At 49.2% G+C, this 18,360-nt stretch overlaps 1 protein-coding gene across 9 annotated transcripts in view; it reads left to right on the top strand.

The window, feature by feature from the left end:
• The first annotated feature begins 27 nt into the window (after positions 1–27).
• Positions 28–18,360, top strand: part of VRK3 (VRK serine/threonine kinase 3) — a 49,203-nt gene continuing 30,870 nt past the window's right edge. Inside the window, exons 1-5 of one of the 9 annotated variants that reach the window (XM_019014977.4) lie at positions 28–625; positions 5,347–5,409; positions 9,793–9,932; positions 16,334–16,483; positions 17,892–18,149. In XM_019014977.4, coding sequence (XP_018870522.1) covers positions 9,794–9,932; positions 16,334–16,483; positions 17,892–18,149 — 547 coding nt within the window. In that variant the 5' untranslated portion in view covers positions 28–625; positions 5,347–5,409; position 9,793. Of the gene's footprint in view, positions 705–5,346; positions 5,410–9,792; positions 9,933–16,333; positions 16,484–17,891; positions 18,150–18,360 lie in introns of all 9 variants that reach the window. The other 8 variants (XM_019014979.4, XM_019014980.4, XM_063701491.1 and 5 more) reach the window with 8 other exon arrangements.

Raw genomic sequence — 18,360 nt, forward strand, 5'->3', positions numbered from 1 at the left:
CTCTATTTCCCAGAGGGCTGTGCGGAAGACTTCGTTCGCCTTCCCATCTCCTCCCGCTTCTTCAACCTTAGCACTCTGGGAGTAGAGCAGAAAGAGAATCAGGACCAGGCGGCATCAGGGCTTGTAGTCCAGATTTTTACCTTGTTAAGGAATCATCTAATTAGCTTCTTGCCTTTACTAGAAGATAGGGAGTCTTCACCTTTCCCGAAGAGCAAGCGGTAGGTTGCCATGGAAACGCGTTGTGAAGGGTTTCTGAGAAAACGCGCGGAAGTAAGGGGCGGAGTTGAGGAGGGAGAAGTTTAGGTAATGTGACCTCTGATTGGTGGAGAGATGCCTCACGGTGCATTCCGATTGGTCTCACACTGACACATGCGCAGTAGAACCAGAAGGCGTTCCAAAGCGGCTAAAACGGAGGAGAGGGGGATGAGCAATGAGGGCATAATCCCCATTCCGTCTGGAATCAGAGGGCGGGCCTGCCGCGGAGGCATCTGGGAAACGGAGTTCCCAGGTAGGCGAAGCCCAGGGGCCGTCGGGAAGTCAGCGGCGCCTGCGCGGGCGCCTCAGACTCAGGATGCGCGCGCAGCGCTCTCCGCCCAGCGGAAGTTTTCGCTGGGCAACTGAGAAGGTGAGTCCAGGTAACTGCGGTGGATCCGAGGGTCAGGCTGCAGAAGCCCAGAATCCCACCCCAGTCCCCAAGTACAGAGGTGAGGGGAAGCGAGGCGGAACGAGGGGACGTCCCCCGACCCCCTAGCCGCAGCTCGGCCGGGGCGTCCGTGACGTCAGCACGACCCTTTGTGGGAGGCGGAGGCCCCTGCGGTCGGGGTTCGGAATGAGAGCGGCTCCGGGACGCGGGGTTCACTGGCCTCCTCTTGAGCTTCCCAAGCCACCTTGGGCTCCGTGTTGGGCATGGCTAAGACGGAGATGGGCGGAACTTGTGGGAAGTTTGACAGCTCCTCCGCTGTGAAACTTGGCGTCTAAGTCATCCCGTGGTTTCTATGTGGGTGCGGCCGAAGGGAGGCTCTGTCGCCTAGGCAATCGCCCCACCTGCGCTGGGGTGGGGTCTGGCTTTTAGCCTTTTTGCTGTGCTGTTTCCTGAACTTTCTAGGAGGAACACTATACAGTAGTTGACACATAGCAGCTGTTCCCTAAACATTTGTTGAATAAGTCAAATAAATTAAGGTAAAGACTGGCCTGAGGGTTGGAATCTTGGGGTTTCAAGCCCTGACCTGGCCATTCATAGGTGACTTCAGCACATCCCCTTTTATTGAGCGTTTGCTATGTGGAAGGCTCCGTGCAACCGATATTACACTACTATAACCTGGGTTTGAACGGTGCTAGTCTAAATAGGCGCTGTTCAAGCCCAGGTTATTATAGCAGTGTCTAAAATAAAAATCCTGCCCAGATAATTCACATTCTCAGGGTGGTTGGGGATGCCAGACACTAAAAAAGAAATGTTAAAGAATATTTACAGGTCTGCAGTCCCTTATCTATAACTTTAAAATCCAAAACGTTCTAAAAACTGAAAGGTCTTTTTCTCTGTTTTGCAACTTACTTGGCAGGCCAACCTCACCTAGCTTTGAACTTGTTTGCTGGCAATACCCACTCTGAACTGATGTGTGACTATTTAGAATTTTTAAAGATTTTGTTGTGCAAATCATATACTTGCTTATGGAGAGTTGCCCCTGGATCTCGCCGGTGTTGTAATATGTAATAGGTTCTAAAATCCAAAAAATTTGGCTGGGCACGGTGGCTCCCGCCTGTAGTCCCAGCCCTTTAGGAGACCGAGGCGGGCGGATCACCTGGGTTCAGGAGTTCGAGACCAGCCTGGCCAACATGGTGAAACCCCATCTCTACTAAAAATAAAAAAATTAGCCTGGCATGGTGGCATGCGCCTGTAATCCCAGCTCCTCGGGAGGTTGAGGCAGGGAGAATCGCTTGAACCCAGGAAGCGGAGGTTGCAAGTGAGCTGAGGTCGTGCCACTGCTCTCCAACCTGGGTGACATAGCAAAACTCTGTCCATCATGCAATACATGGCAGAAGCAAGATCCAAACGCAGGCAGATTATGTCCCAAGTTTATCCTCTTAACCCCTGTACTGATCTGCTTCTAAGTGGCAGGTCTTTTTTAAGGACCATCCAGCTAGATAATTCCGGCCCTGAGCTTTGAGTCTCTGGCTGGATGTCTAGACTTGCCTGAGAGATGAATGTGTACTGACATAGCTGGGGACTCCCCCCCGCCCCACCTTCTTGGCACATTTTCTTTTGCAAAGGAGACAATGATTTATTCACTCAGCAAACGTAGACCCAGCATTTGCTCTGTGCCAGGCCTGTTTGAGGCTCTGGGCACACTGTGGCAAACAAGGCAGGGAAAAGTCCCCGCCATCATGAAGCTTACATTCTAGTAAGTCAGAGTATGTCAGGTAGTGACAAGCACTGTGAAGAAAAATAAAGCAAGGTAAGGAGGATAAAACATGCTATTAGTAAAATGGTGTCCAGGGCCAGGCACGGTGGCTCGAGCCTGTAATCCCAGGACTGTGGGAGGCTGAGGGGGATCACCTGAGGTCAGGAGTTCAAGACCAGCCTGACCAACATGGTGAAACCCCATCTCTACTAAAAATATAAAATTAGCCAGGCGTGGTGACATGCACCTGTAATCCCAGCTACATGGGAGGCTGAGGCAGGAGAATCACTTGAACTCGGGAGGCAGAGGTTGCAGTAAGCCGAGATCGTGCCATTGCACTCCAGCCTGGGCGAAAAGAGCGAAATTCCATCTCAAAAAAAAGAAAAGAAAAAACACAGTAAAATCGTGTCCAAGAAGGTCTCTGAGAAGGTGACATTTGAACATTTGAACAGAGAGCTAAAGAATGTGATGAGGAAGTGAACTGTGTGCACTCTTGAGGGGACAGTGTTCCAGGCAGATGGGAGAGCAGGTGCAAAGGTCTTGGGGAAGAAACGTTCTTGTCGCGATTGGGGAAAAGCACCGAAGCCGGCGTGGCTGACTCAGCGTGAGCAAGGGGAGATGGTGGGAGAGGTCAGAGAGGGAACAGGGAAGTGGCAGATCATACAGGGGGCTCCTGGGCCATGGTAGGAATTTTGGCATTTATTCTGTCTAAAATGAAATCCACTATACGGTTTTGAGTAGAGGAGGGACAGGGTCTGACTTACATTTTATTTATTTATTTGTTTATTTATGAGACTGAGTCTTGCTCTGTCGCCCAGGCTGGAGTGCAGCGGTGCAATCTTGGCTCATTGCAACTTCTGCCTCCCAGGTTCAAGCGACTCTTGTGCCTCAGCCTCCCAAGTAGCTGGGATTACAGGCGCCCGACACCACGCCCGGCTGATTTTTTTTTTTTTTTTTGTACTTTTTTAGTAGAGACGGGGTTTCACCATGTTGTCCAGGCTGGTCTGGAACTCCTAACCTCACGTGATCTGCCCACCTCGGCCTCCCAAAGTGCTGGGATCACAGGCGTGAGCCACCGTGTCCGACCCACCATATGGGCCAGGGCAGGGACACGGACAGGGTCTGACTTAGATTTTAAGTGGATCCGTCTAGCTACTGGGTTGAAAATAGATTGTAGGGACAAGCGTAGAAGCCGAAAGTCTAGTTAGGAGGCTGCTGCAGTACCACAAGGGAGCGATGGTGGCCTAGACCAGGCTGGTGACGGTGTCAGAACCAGGCGTGGCACATGGTTAAAAGACTCTCTTGCCGTGGTTCCACACCCAACATCAGCTTCCAGATTTAAATCTACAAGAATGTTCTGACCTGCTGCCCCAAGAACCCAGTCCGGTTTTGCGTTTTCGTTGTATAAATCGGCACCAGGTGAAGAACATGGGCTTTTGGGTTCTGGATTTCAGCTGCGTCCCCACTGTTTTCTAGGTGAGTGGAGTCAGGTCTGGGGGAAGGAGAATTGTCACCCTTTCAGCATCATTTTGTAGGTTTCAAAGATGGGATGATCATCCCTACCTCATAGAGTGGAGGGAAAGATTAAACAAAATCGTGTGTCTGGCTCGCCACTTAAGAGGTTTGTGGCCCTGGGCAAGTCATTTGCTCTCTGAGCCTCTGCTTCTCATCTCCCCAAAGAGGAAATCATTCTTACCTTGAAAAGGGTGATTGGGAAGGTTCTGTAGATAATACCTGCCAAGAACTTAGCACAGTGGTCTGCACATACTGAACTGTCATGAAATGAGAACCGTCTTAAGTGAGTGACTTGACCTCTCTGTGCAGCAGGGACTCCCTGTTCCGGTTACTATGTCTAGAGAACAAATCGTCCCACAATTCACTGGTGTAGAACCGCCATTTCTTGTGCCCATGGATCCTATGGGCCAGGAATTCAGAGTGAGCACAGTGGGGTGGCCTGTTTCTGCTCCCCAGTGCCTGTGCCTTAGCAGGAAGACTTGAACGCTGGGGTTTCAGTGGTCTGAGGACTTGCCCACTCACCCAGCAGCTGATGCTGGCTGTTGGCCAGGGGCCTCAGTTCCTCTCCACCTGAGCCTCTCCATGTGGTTTCTCTGCCTGGGCTACTTTAGGCTGCCTCATGCCGTGGAAACTGGCTTCCATGGGTGAGCATCCTGAGCGAGCCAGCCAGGTGCAAGTTGTTTTTTATGACCCAGCCTGGGAAGTCTCATGGCCTTACTGCTGCCGGTCCTCTATTGGTAGGTAGGAGCAGTCACAGCTCTGCCCAGATCCAAAGGGGGAGGAACAGAGACCCTGACTCCTGGGAGGAGGGGTTACAAGGTTCCAAAGAGCACACAGGACCAGAAATAGTCATGTGACCTGCTTTGGAAAATACAGATGCCACACTCTCCTATGAAGTGGTGATAATTCTGGAACCTGCGTCCTGGGCTGTTGTATAGACTAAACAGGATAATGCATAGAAAGTTGTCTGCCTGAGGACTCCTTCCCAGATATTGACAGCTTGCTCCCTGGTTTCCTTTGGGTCTCTGCTCAGATGCCTCCCTCTGGGCGAGGCCCTCCTTGGCCACCCTGTGTGAATGGTGACCCACCAACCTCTGTGGCATCCTGTTTTCTTCTATGGTACTTCATTGTCCTCCATAGCCCTTTCTCCATCTGACCTGTTCAGCGGTTCCTTGCTCATTTGTTTGTTAGTGTCTCTTCCCCCACCAGAACGTGCGCATCCTGAAGACAGGGGCTGTGTTTTTTCCTTTGCTGCTGTTTCCCCAGTGGCTGGCATAAACAGGAAACTCGGTGAATAGTTATAGAGTAAATGAATAAACGAATGGATTTGGCACATGCTGGTGACATGGCCAGTGCTCAGTAAATATTAGCCATTATCTTTCATTTCTATGTGAAAGCATGAGTCAGCCTCTCCACTTTTGTTCACTTACAGGTTGCTGTCAAGATGGAGTTTCCAACCCAGTAAATCCAAGGGCCAGACCGTGACCTCATAAAGGTATTATCCCTTGGGCACAGCCTCTCAAGACCTTTTTCCTTTTTCCCGCCAGCAGCTGGCTCCTGCTTGTCTCCTCTGGGTTGCTGCTGGCCAGCTTTACTCCCAGAAGGAACGTTGTCGTGGGTATGGCAGGGCTCACCTGGTTAGGCACTTGCTGCATCCTGGAGGCATCTTTATTGGAGGGCAGCCAGCATCTGGGGAAATTCTACTTAACATGAAGCCGTGTAAAACCATCACAGATTTCTGCCAGGTGTGGAGGCTCACGCCTATAATTCCAGCACTTTGGGAGGCTGAGGCAGGTGGATCACTTGAGGCCAGGAGTTCGAGACCAGCCTGGCCAACATGGTGAAACCCCATCTCTACTAAAAATATAGAAATTAGCTAGGTGTGGTGGCGCCTACCTGTAGTCCCAGCTACTCAGGATGCTGAGGCAGGAGAATTGCTTGAACCTGGGAGGCAGAGGTTGCAGTGAGCCGAGATTGCACCACTACACTCCAGCCTGGGCAACAAGCAAAAGTCCATCTCAAAAAAAATTAGCTGGGTGTGGTAGCGCATACCTGTAGTCCCAGGTACATGGGACACTGACAGGAAAATTGCTTGAACCTAGGAGACGGAGGTTGCAGTGAGCCGAGATCGTGCCACTGCACTCCAGCCTGGGTGACAGAGTGAAACTGTCTCAAAATAAATAAATAAAACCATCACAGATTTCTAAACAAACCCTTTGTTCACATAAGAAGTCTAGACCAGGCATGGTGGCCCACACCTGTAATCCCAGCACTTTGGGAGGCCAAGGCAGGAAGATTGAGCTTGAGCTCAGGAGTTCGAGACCAGGGCAACATAGCAAGACATCTCTACAAAAAGTAAAAAAAAAAAAAAAAAAGGCCAGGCATGGTGGCACATGCCTGTAGTCCCAGATACTTGGGAGACTGAGGTGAGAGGATGGCTTGAGCCCAAGAGCTCGAGGCTGCAGTGAGCCATGATCATGCCATTGCACTCCAGCCTGAGTGACAGGGTGGGACCCTGTTGCTAAAAAATAAAAAAGAAATATACAGTCTGGCTAGGCTAGGCTTCAGTAACAAGCAACTTCTAAATCTTAGTGGTTTAACACAATCACACATTATTTCTCGCTAATACAACTTTCCAAGCACCAGCCTCTATGCAGTTTAAAAATACATATATTTTTAATTAGCCAGGCATGGTGGCCCACGCCTGTAATCCTAGCTACTCGGGAGACTGAGGCAGGAGAATTGCTTGAACCCGAGAGGCGGAGGTTGCAGTGAGCCAAGATCACGCGACTGCACTCCAGCCTGGGTGACAGAGCGAGACTCCGTCTCAAAAAAGAAAAAATTTTTGTTTAATTTTTTTTTTTGTTTTTTTTTTTTTTTTAGAGACGGAGTCTCGCTCTTTCTCCCAGGCCGGACTGCAGTGGCGCTATCTCGGCTCACTGCAAGCTCCGCCTCCTGGGTTCACGCCATTCTCCTGCCTAAGCCTCCCGAGTAGCTGGGATTACAGGCGCCCGCCACCGCGCCCAGCTAATTTTTTGTATTTTTAGTAAAGATGGGGTTTCACCATGTTAGCCAAGATGGTCTCGATCTCCTGACCTCGTGATCCGCCCGCCTCGGCCTCCCAAAGTGCTGGGATTACAGGCATGAGCCACCGCGCCTGGCCTTTTTTTTAATTTTTAATTTACCTGGGTACATAGTAGGTGTATGTATTTATTGGGTACATCTAGGCAATTTGGTCTTGTGACACCAGTGTCAACACCCAGGTTTGCCTGGCAGAGAGGGAAGAGGCAGTGAGACCTCTAGCTTCACAAAAATGCTCACCAGTATTTATGCCTTTGAGAAAGAGATGTTATTTTCCATATTATTAGCAGGACAACAAATCACTAAGTTAGTCTGGCTAACTTAAGTTAGAATGACTGGCTTTCTAGAGAGTAAAAGATACTTGACCAACAGCCTTTGCAGTCCAGATGTCTTACATGACTCCTTTGTTTGAAGAAACAGAAGGGCAGATTTATGCCACGGAGTGTTTCTGCTCTTCTGCAGCCTGAGGAAGAGGAATCCAGGACCCCTTCTCTCCTCATGTGGCTGAGATTTCTTTCACCAGCTGATGGGGATGGCCTGTGGTTTTTAAGGACAAGCTCTAGAATTTCAAAAGTCAGTACCTAGAGGAAATAGACAGGCCGGAGGAGCTCAGAACTTCCTATCAAAGAAGAAAGAGAAGAATAGAAATATTAATGACTGGAATATAGTAACTTGGGTACAAGGCATAATATGGTCACAGCAAGCACTAACATAAAAGGCTTTCTGTGGGCCAGGCCCTGTTCTCAGCACCTCATATAAATGTATTCATTTAGACCTCATCGACCATTCTATCAGATAGGAGCTGGGAGAAGCCCCATTTTACCGTGGGGTGGACTGTGACACAGAGAGGTTAAGTAGCTTGCCCAGCATGTAGCGGATCTGGGATTGAAATCTGGCAGCCTGGGGCCAAACCTGTGATTTTAAGGACTCCACTGTTTGCATTTGCAACAGAAGCCAGCCTTTACAGTGAATAAAGGAAAAGGATTTGATCAGAATGGTCTCTTGCAGCCAGGATGGTAGCTCATGCCTACAATCCCAGCACTTTGGGAGGCTGAGGCCGGAGGATTGCTGGAGGCCAGGAGTTCCAGACCAGCCTGGGCAACATAGTGAGACCCCGTCTCTAAAAAAAAAAACTTAAAAAATTAGTCAGTTGTGGTGGCACACACCTATAGTTCCAGCTACCTGGGAAGATTGCTTGAGCCCAGGAGTTTGAGGCTGCAGTGAGCCATGATTATGCCACTGCATTCCTCCCTGGTGACACAGTGAGACCCTATCTCTAAAAAAATTTAAAAATGAATATTCTTTTTCAAGGTGAAATTAAATCACAAGCCCATGTTTATATTAACTTCTATTTCAATAGTTTCACTTTTTTTTTTTTTTTTTGAGGCAGAGTTTCATTCTTGTTACCCAGGCTGGAGTGTGATGGCGAGATCTCGGCTCGCCACAACCTCCGCCTCCCGGGTTCAAGTGATTCTCCTGCCTCAGCCTCCCGAGTAGCTGGGATTACAGGCATGCACCACCACGCCTGGCTAATTTTATATTTTTAGTACAGACGGGGTTTCTCCATGTTGGTCAGGTTGGTCTTGGACTCCTGACCTCAGGTGATCCGCCCACCTCGACCTTCCAAAGTACTGGGATTACAGGCATGAGCCACCGTGCCCGGCCAATAGTTTCACTTTTAATTGCTAATGTACAGTAAGCCTGAGACTATAAGAACAAATAAATGGCCTTTTTTTGTTGCTGCTGTTTGTTTTGTTTGTTTGAGACGGAGTTTTCACTCTTGTTGTCCAGGCTGGAGTGCAATGGCATGATCTTGGTTCACTGCAACCTCCACCTCCCAGGTTCAAGCAACTTTCCTGCCTCAGCCTCCTGAGTAGCTGGGATTACAGGTGCATGCCGCCACACCTAGCTAATTTTTTTTTGTATTTTTAGTATAGACAGGGTTTCACCATGTTGGACAGACTGGTCTCAAACTCCCAACCTCAGGTCATCTGCCTGTGATGGCCTCCCACAGCGCTGGGATTACAGGCTTGAGCCACCGCACCCGGCGTATTGCTGCTCTTTGTTAGATGCTCATTACAAATAGCACTGCCATAATGAAGGGCAATACAAACTGCCTGTTGTACTTCATCCTTGTTAATTTCCCTTCTTCACTTAACTGGCTTAAAACTCTTCTATATCCTCATTTGTCATAGTCTCAGTATGTAATTTGGACTTTTAAAAAGTGTCAGGAATTAGCTCAGAGAGATGCAAAGCATAGAGAGTAATTTAGTGAACACTCATCATTCTACTAAATTCGTCAGGATAGAATAGGCTGTGCTGCCATGACAAATAAACCCTGAAATCTTGGTGGCTCAATACAGCAGAAGTGTATTTGTTGATCATGAGGTTCCAGTGTGGACCAGGCAGCCCTCCTTCATCTTGCTATGTCAGTTGGGAGCCATGGCCTCCAGGGCCATCCCTGCAGGTGGAGGGGGAGGCAGAGGAGGTATTCTGACTCCTAACTGCCTCGGCCATGAGATGACTCTACTCACACCCCATTGGCCAGAATTAGTCATGTGGCCTCTACCTTGCTGCAAGGGAACCTGGGAAGTATAGGGGAGCATATCAATATATGGGGAACATTGACTGTCACTCCCATTCCCATTGCATGTTTTAAGAAGTGAACATCACAAACAGTTGAAGACCCTGGTTGTGCCTCCTGCCACTCACCCTGTGGTTAAGAGCAGTTCAACAATACTTCCACTGACCTTCAGCTGGCCCGTTTCACTTTGTGTTTGTTCATTCTGTTTTGTAGCATGATCTCCTTCTGTCCAGACTGTGGCAAAAGTATCCAAGCGGCATTCAAATTCTGCCCCTACTGTGGAAATTCTTTGCCTGTAGAGGAGCATGTAGGGTCCCAGACCTTTGTCAATCCACATGTGTCATCCTTCCAAGGTAAGAACCAGAGCATTGAGCCTGTTTCTGCGGTGGGAATGAGGTGCATGCACGTGTGTGTCTGTGGAGGGAGGATGCCTTTGTAGCCTGTCTGACCCTGTCCTGACACTGGAGAAGCCCAGGCCTCAGGACTGGACCACTCTGTCTACCGTCAGTCTCTTGGCCTCTTATTGGCCTCATGGCTTTGAACACTGTCTCCATGTTAACATCTCCTTCATTTCTATCTCCAGCCAGCCTGGACTCCCCTGCTTGGAGGAGATATATGTGCAGCCTGCCAGCTTGGCACCTGCAGGTTGAGTATCCCTTATCCGAAATGATGAGGACTGGAAGTGTTCTGATTTTGGATTTTTTCAGATTTTGGGATATTTGCATTATACTTACTGGTTGAGCATCCTGATTCAAAAATCTGAAATCTGGCTGGGCACAGTGGCTCATGCCTGTAATCCTAGCACTTTGGGAGGCTGAGGCAGGCAGAGCACTTGAGGTCAGGAGTTCAAGACCAGCCTGGCCAACATCCTGAAATCCCATCTCTACTAAAAATACAAAAATTAGCTGGGCATAGTGGCGCATGCCTGTAATCCCACCTACTTGGGAGTCTGAGGCAGGAGAATTGCTTGAACCCAGGAGGCGGAGGTCGCAGCGAGCCGAGATTGCGCCACTGCACTGCAGCCTGGGCAGCAGAGTGAGACTCGATGTCAAAAAAAAAAAAAAAATCTGAAATCCACAGTAGTCCAGTGAAATTTCCCTTGAGCATCCTGTTGACACTCAAAGTTTCAGATTTTGGAGCATTTTGCATTTCAGATTTCCAGATTTGGGATGCTCAGCCTGTGTTGGATGTCCTGGTCACATCTTAGTCTGAACATGCCTTCACCTGAGCTCCTGGTGTTCCTGCCGCCTGCCCTAGACTTCCCCATTGCCATGAATAGCACTCCATTCATCCAGTTTCCCAGGCCGGACCCTGGGGATCATCCTTGAGTTCTCTTTGTCTCGCACCCCGTGACACACCCATCCCTTCAGCAAATCTTGTTGGCTCCCTCTTTACAATCAGTGCAGCATCAGCCCACTTCCTTCTCCGCACCTCCCACATCCCTGGTCCTCACCTCTCTTATGCAGAAGCCTTCTTGCCCTCTGCTCCCCTCTCTTGTCCCTGTAGTCGTCTTCATGCAGCCGCCAGAGAGATCCTGTGAATACAGTCAGAGCCCATCATTCCTCTGCTCATACTTTCCCAAGTGAGGTGAAGGGACCAGGTCCCCATTTCCCCTCAGACCCCACCTCCCGACCCTCCTGCTATTCCTGGCTGCCCCTCCACACCTCAGCACGCCTGGGCCTCAGCCTGTGCGCTTGCCACTCCCTCCTGGACGCCTCTTCCCTTATGGGCCCGCATGCCCCACTCTTTCACTGCCTTCGGGTTTTGTTTGTTGTTGTTTTTGTTTTTGAGACTGAGTCTTGCTCTGTCGCCCAGGCTGGGGTGCAGTGACGCAATCTTGGCTCACTGCAACATCTTGGCTCACTGCAACATCTTGGCTCACTGCAACCTCCGTCTCCCAGGTTCAAGCAATTCTCCTGCCTCGGCCTCCCAAATAGCTGGGATTACAGGCGCCTGCCACCACGCCCCGTTGATTTTTTGTATTTTTAGTAGAGACAGGGTTTCGCCATGTTGGCCGGCTGGTCTCAAATTCCTGACCTCAAATGATCCACCTGCCTCGGCCTCCCAAAGTACTGGGATTACAGACGTGAGCCACCACGCCCAGCTTTGTTTTTTTTTAAACAGTCTTGCTCTGTCACCCAGGCTGGAGTGCAGTGGCCCCAATCTCAGCTCACTGCAATCTCCGCCTCCCGAGTTCAAGTGATTCTTGTGCCTCAGTCTCCCGAGTAGTTGGGATTACAGGTATGTACCACCATGCCCGGCTGATTTTTATATTTTCAGTAGAGATGGGGTTTCACCACGTTGGCCAGGCTGGTCTTGAACTCCTGGCCTCAAGTGATCTACCTGCCTCAGCCCCCCACAGTGTTGGGATTACAGTCATGAGCCACTGCGCCCAGCCATGCCTTCAGATATTTATTCAATTGTTACTTTCTCAGAGACACTTTCCCTGCCACTACTAATTAAAGTTGCATCTTCCCTCTATGCAATGATCCTGTCCCCCTTCCTTGCTGTGTATTTCTTTTTGGTACTTGTCTCAACCCTATTAAATACATTATTTTGCTTATATTGCTTCTTCTGTAAGCTCCATGAGGACAGAAACTTTTTGTGTTTCTGTAACCTGTGTTGATTGTGGTTTTGTAACCTGCTGTTTGCACAGCACCTGGGTCTGTGCCTGGCATGGTATTGGGTGCTGAGAAATCTTACTGACTGGTTGAATGAATTAATTAAATATCAGTACTAGGTCTTGCTCACTGGAAGGCCCAAGCCCAGATACTATATTGGTAAATCAAAGAAGGTTTATCCATCGGACAGTTGTGAAGGCAGTCAGCATACATGGCGGGGAGTCGAGTGACATTCATTTTATCATTTGGGAGTGTGTTTAGCTGCAGATAACAGAAAATGCTATGACAAGAGTTTAAACAAATGATTAGGTTTATTTCTTCTTTTCTTTCACTGGCAAGTATGTAGAGCAATATTTTTCTTACTAGAAGGGGACAGTGCGTATTGGGATGGTGTCCCCATGATGCCCTAAGGGACCTAGGCTCCTCTGTCTTTACACTGAGCCATCCTTAGCATATGGCTTTTGTTCCCATGCTTACTGCCTTGAGATCTCAAGTTGACTTCTTCATCTCCACAGTTCCAGGCAAATATGAACAGCGTTTGCCTTGGCCCAACTTGAGAGTCAGAGTGTTTTTTTTGTTTTGTTTTGTTTTTGAGAGGGAGTCTCGCTCTGTCGCCCAGGCTGGAGTGCAGTGACACGATCTTGGCTCACTGCAAGCTCCACCTCCCGGGTTCTCTCCATCCTCCTGCCTTAGCCTCCCGAGTAGCTGGGACTACAGGCGCCCACCACCACGCCCGGCTATTTTTTTGTATTTTTATTAGAGGCGGGGTTTCACCATGTTAGCCAGGATGGTCTCGATCTCCTGACCTCGTGATCCGCCCGCCTCAGCCTCCCAAAGTGCTGGGATTATAGGTGTGAGCCACCGTGCCTGGCCTTTGTTTTTTTAAGACAGAGTCTTGCTCTGTCGCCCAGGCTAGAGTGCAGTGGCACGATCTCGGCTCACTGCAACCTCTGCCTCCCAGGTTCAAGTGATTTTCCTGCCTCAGCCTCTGTAGTAGCTGGTATTACAGCCGCGCACCACGACACCTGGCTAATTTTTGTATTTTTAGTAGAGACCAGCTTTCCCCATGTTGGCCAGGCTGGTCTTAAACTCCTGGCCTCCCAAAGTGTTGGGATTACAGGCATGAGCCACTGCACCCGGCCAGAGTCAGTTCTTAACCCAACCCCTGCCTTTCCTAATGCTAACCTAGAGCCCAGTTCATTATTCACTCCCTCAGTCATCAGATGGCAAATATGTATGGGTAACCTGCCATGTGCTGAGGTGCTGTATTTGTCCTGAGGATTATAGTAAGAAATGAGACAGCCCTGGTTTCTGGTATCTCAGTAAGACAACAGACATTGAATAAATGATTATCAGCAGGTTGCATGATAACAGAGGGGAACTGAATGGACCCTGGAACATATATAAGGGAACATGCTTTTCAGGGAATCAGGGAAAACCTCCCTAAGTGGGTAAAGTTTGAGCTGAGCTAGGGATGAAGAAGAATGGGCCAGGCACAGTGGCTCACGCATGTAATCCCAGCACTTTGGGAGGCTGAGGCAGCCTGATCACCTAAGGTCGGGAGTTTTGAGACCAGCCTAACCAACATGGAGAAACCCTGTCTCTGCTAAAAATACAAAATTAGCTGGGCGTGGTGGTGCATGCCTGTAATCCCAGCTATTTGGGAGGCTGAGGCAGGAGAATCACTTGAACCCGGAAGGGAGAGGTTGCGGTGAGCCAAGATTGCACCGCCATTGCACTCCAGCCTGGGCAACAAGAGCAAAACTCCGTCTCAAAAAAAAAAAAAAGAATGAACAAGGTGGGAGTTGGCACATGTGTTCCAGCCACTGGGACATGGTATGGGGAGCAGAGGTGAGGCGAGGGGAGCCAGGCACGCTGGAGGAGTGAGGAACATTTCCGCCTGGGGGAAGACAGGCAGGACCATGGGAGGGAGTTTGGTTTTAACTGTCGGTGTCGTGGAGAGCTGCGGAAGAGCTTCTACCAAGTAGGCAACACAACAGGCTTTGCATTTTGGAAAGATTTCTGTGGCTTCTCTGTGTGGAAAATGGATTCGAGGCATGGAAACCAGTTAGGAGGCCATTCCAGTAGCCCAGGGACCAACCATGCTGGCTGAGTTAGTCAGTGTCAACTAAAAAGAAAGGACATTTGTTTTTAGCAATATGGCAGACCAGATGATAATAAAAATTCCTTATAGTTCAGTGTGCCCAAATATGTGGAATAAAACATTAAAATGTCCTTTTAAAATATAGAGCTAAGTGGTAGGAAAGTAAGGGGAGTCCATGGAGATGAGAAACAACAGGAAAACAGAGACCACAGGGCTAAGCAAGTGTTACATAGGTGTTATTTGTCCTGGGGCTGTTTGTTGATGGCCTTGAGCCTGTGTTTTATTGGGCAGCAGGAGACAAAGCTTAGGGCCTTAGCAGTACAGGAGTTGCAATTGGAAACCACCTCTTAAATCTGGGGCTCCTCAGTGGGTGAACTACAGCAAAAGCAATTGTTCCACAGAAAATTGGTGGGGACATTTGTCAGCCTTGGTGGTGGGTAAATAAAGGAAGAATGTCTTCTTTGAGAATTCTTTTTTGTTTTTGTTTTTTGTTTTTGTTTTTGTTTTGAGACACAGTCTCGCTCTGTCATCCAGGCTAGAGTGCAGTGGTGTAATCTTGGCTCACTGCAACCTCCACCTCCCGTGTTCAAGCGATTCTCCTGCCTCAGCTTCTCAAGTAGCTGGATTTACAGGCACCTGCCACCACACCCAGCTAATTCTTATATTTTTAGTAGAGACAGGGTTTCACCATGTTGGACAGGCTGGCCTCAAACTCCTGACCTCAGGCGATCCACCCGCCCTGGCCTCCCAAAGTGCTGGGATTACAGGCACGAGCCACCATGCCCAGCCTTCTTTGAGAGTTCCTAACCAAGAATTCACATTCTCACCAGTTTGGGGCCAGAATTCACAATGATCTGTGTGGTCCCCCAAAATGCAAGCTGAACATTTAAGTTAAAGTGGTGAGATGTGGGTACCACTCCCTGCCTGATATAAACAAATCTCTTGGAAAACATCCTTTAAAGACAAACATCAGGGAATTACCACAGGTCAACATCCAAGGATCATGAGTACCAGTCTCTGTTGATTTACAAAGACACCAGGAAATAAGCTAGCCTGAGAGTCAGCAGAAACAACAAACTGCAGAATCAGACCTGCCAAGACCACAGACCTTAGAATTAATAGATGAGAATGTTTACAAAGCATGCTTAATACATTTAAATAAATAAAATAACAAATTGAAAGTATAATGAAGGAATAGGTTAAAGTTGCACAGGCAAATAAGAGAAGGAACCAAATAAAAGCTCTAATGATTGTGTGTATATGTATATGTGTGTGTCTATCTATGTATATATATGTATGTGTGTATATATATATATACACAATCATTGTATGTGTGTATATGTGTGTGTGTGTATATATATATATATAAAAAATAATTATTGTAATCAGAAACTCAGTGGGTGGTTTAAACAGCAGACTAGACATAGCTGGGAGAATTAGTTAACTGGAAGATTTTAAGAAATTACATGGATGAGGCCAGGCATGGTGGCTCATGCCTGTAATCCCAGCACTTTGGAAGGCTGAGGCTGGCGGATCACTTGAGGTCAGGAGTTCAAAACCAGTCTGGCCAACATGGTGAAACCCCATCTCTACTAAAACTATAAAAATTAGCAACATTACAGGCATGTTGGTGCATGCCTGTAATCCTAGCTACTTGGGAGGCTGAGGCAGGAGAATTGCTTGAACCCAGGAGGCAGAGGTTGCAGTGAGCCAAGACTGCACCACTGCACTCCAGCCTGGGCAACAGAGTGAGACTCCATCTCAAATATACATACATATAAAGACATTATGTGGAAAGGACACAGAGTGGCAAAGTGCTGGAAGATGCAAGAGAGGCAAAGACCTAAGAAGGAGAGAACAACTAACAGGAACAGTTTGCTCATATATTTACATAATAGAAGAAGCAAGAATTGGTGTTGAGGGCCAAAGAGAACAGCATAGCTGAGTATAACCTCAGGGCTCCCAGTCCAATGGTGCCTGCAGAGGGGCCTTTGTAACTCCAGTCTGCATTTTGTCTGCCTTTCTTTAGGCTCAAAGAGAGGGCTGAACTCCAGTTTTGAAACCTCTCCTAAGAAAGTGAAATGGTCCAGCACCGTCACCTCTCCCCGATTATCCCTCTTCTCAGATGGTGACAGTTCTGAGTCTGAAGATACTCTGAGTTCCTCTGAGAGATCCAAAGGTAAGAGTTAAGGTCTGTCTGGCCTGACTCTTAAGTGGAGCAAAGTTAGGTCATCTGATGATCTTTGGGACAAAACTGCCACAGCCCCGGCTCAAACATCATCCATCCCTGCCTGGACTCTGACTCCAGCAGCTTCCCCAGCCTCCCATCTCCCCCTCCAGTCTGCCTCTATATGGCCCCAGATGGGTCTTTCAGCACGTAGAGCTGCCCCGGCCCCTCCCTGCACACAGACCCCTACTGTTCCTGGTGCCCTCAGACCAAGCTCTTCAGTCTGGTATCTGTGTGGCCTGGTTCCTGCTTTAGCCCTCAACACAGTCTTTGCCCAGAAAACACTTTTGGGGATTAACCTTGGTCTTTGCTAAGCCTGTTCCCTCAGCCCAGGGCACTCTCACCTTCCTTCTTGGTCTTGTGTACTGCCACTCAGTCAATCTGGTCTCTAGGAAGCTTCTCTTGAGTGCCATAGGCTCGCATCCAGACCTCCTCATCGTCCGCCAGAGCCTCTTTCCAGCCTCTTTGGCACCCCCCGTGCCTGCTGCAGCCTTCATTGGAGCACATGTCAGTCTAGGCTCCACATCCCTTTTGGCCTCACTTTCTGGGCTGGGGGGCCCTTTGCGGGTAGGGACCCAGCACAATCAGTGTATATACCCTGTGCCCAGCCAGTGCCCAGGACACGGGAGGCCTGAGGACTATGTTCCTTCTCCTGTTCACTGAGCCCCTGGATCTGAAGCCACAGCCACAGTGGCAGTGTGAGGCGTCCCCTTTGCTCCTCATTATCCTCTGGGCCCAAAGGCCTCTTGCCATTACTTGCCTTTAGGGGATGGTGGGTGGGAGGAACAGAGTAAGCGATGTCTTTTCCTGTGTCCAAGTCTGTCTCCCACCACACCCACCCCATTCTCTTGCCAGGCTAGGAGCCCTTCTAGGGCAGGGCTTTGGTCTAACAAATTTTTTGGCCCTTTTCTATCTCAGGACTGAGTCCTTTTTCAGGATGTTTTGGGTAAATGTCTAGAATGTCCTTTATTCCCTGGCAAACTTCTCCTCATCCAACAAGACCCAACTCTAACATCCCTTCCTCCAGGAAGCCTACCCTGACTTCTCCAGGCAGGATCTCTTTCTCTTTTGGGCCCTAATATCTGTCTGTACTGCCCTGTCTCAGACCCTCATCTGACTAGCTGTGTCTAGAGCAGACTTGCCCACCAAACTGGGCACTCCTGAGGGAAGGATGCAGGTCCGACTCCTATCTGGTGCCCCAACATCATCACACAAAGGCCTGACTCATAGAAGGTCCCAAGAAATGTTTGTTGAATGAACGAATTTGGAAAGGAACAGTATTTTGCATGCTGTTTCACTCCCCGTCTAACTTTTCTCTCCTGGATGGTGCTTTTGCTTTATTCTTACCATCCTCCTGCAGGCTCCGGGAGCAGACCCCCAACCCCCAAAAGCAGCCCTCAGAAGACCAGGAAGAGCCCTCAGGTGACCAGGGGTAGCCCTCAGAAGACCAGCTGTAGCCCTCAGAAGACCAGGCAGAGCCCTCAGACGCTGAAGCGGAGCCGAGTGACCACCTCACTTGAAGCTTTGCCCACAGGGACAGTGCTGACAGACAAGAGTGGGCGACAGTGGAAGCTGAAGTCCCTCCAGACCAGGGACAACCAGGGCATTCTCTATGAAGGTACACTCTGTCCATGGGTGGCCAGGGACTGGGTTGTCTCAGCATCAGGACAGTGGGAGGGGACCCCTTTCTGAGAATGGGAATGGAAGCCACATCCCTAGCTGCAGACCTGTCGCTAGGCAACTTTCTCTTAGACCTTGGACTCTACGCCTACCCACCTGCAGGGCCGGGCAATAGTGGGAATGAGTGCAGCAAGCAGGCTGGAGTAAGG

The sequence above is a fragment of the Gorilla gorilla genome, chromosome 20 (assembly GCF_029281585.2).
Source record: "Gorilla gorilla gorilla isolate KB3781 chromosome 20, NHGRI_mGorGor1-v2.1_pri, whole genome shotgun sequence".
Lineage (NCBI taxonomy): Eukaryota > Metazoa > Chordata > Mammalia > Primates > Hominidae > Gorilla > Gorilla gorilla.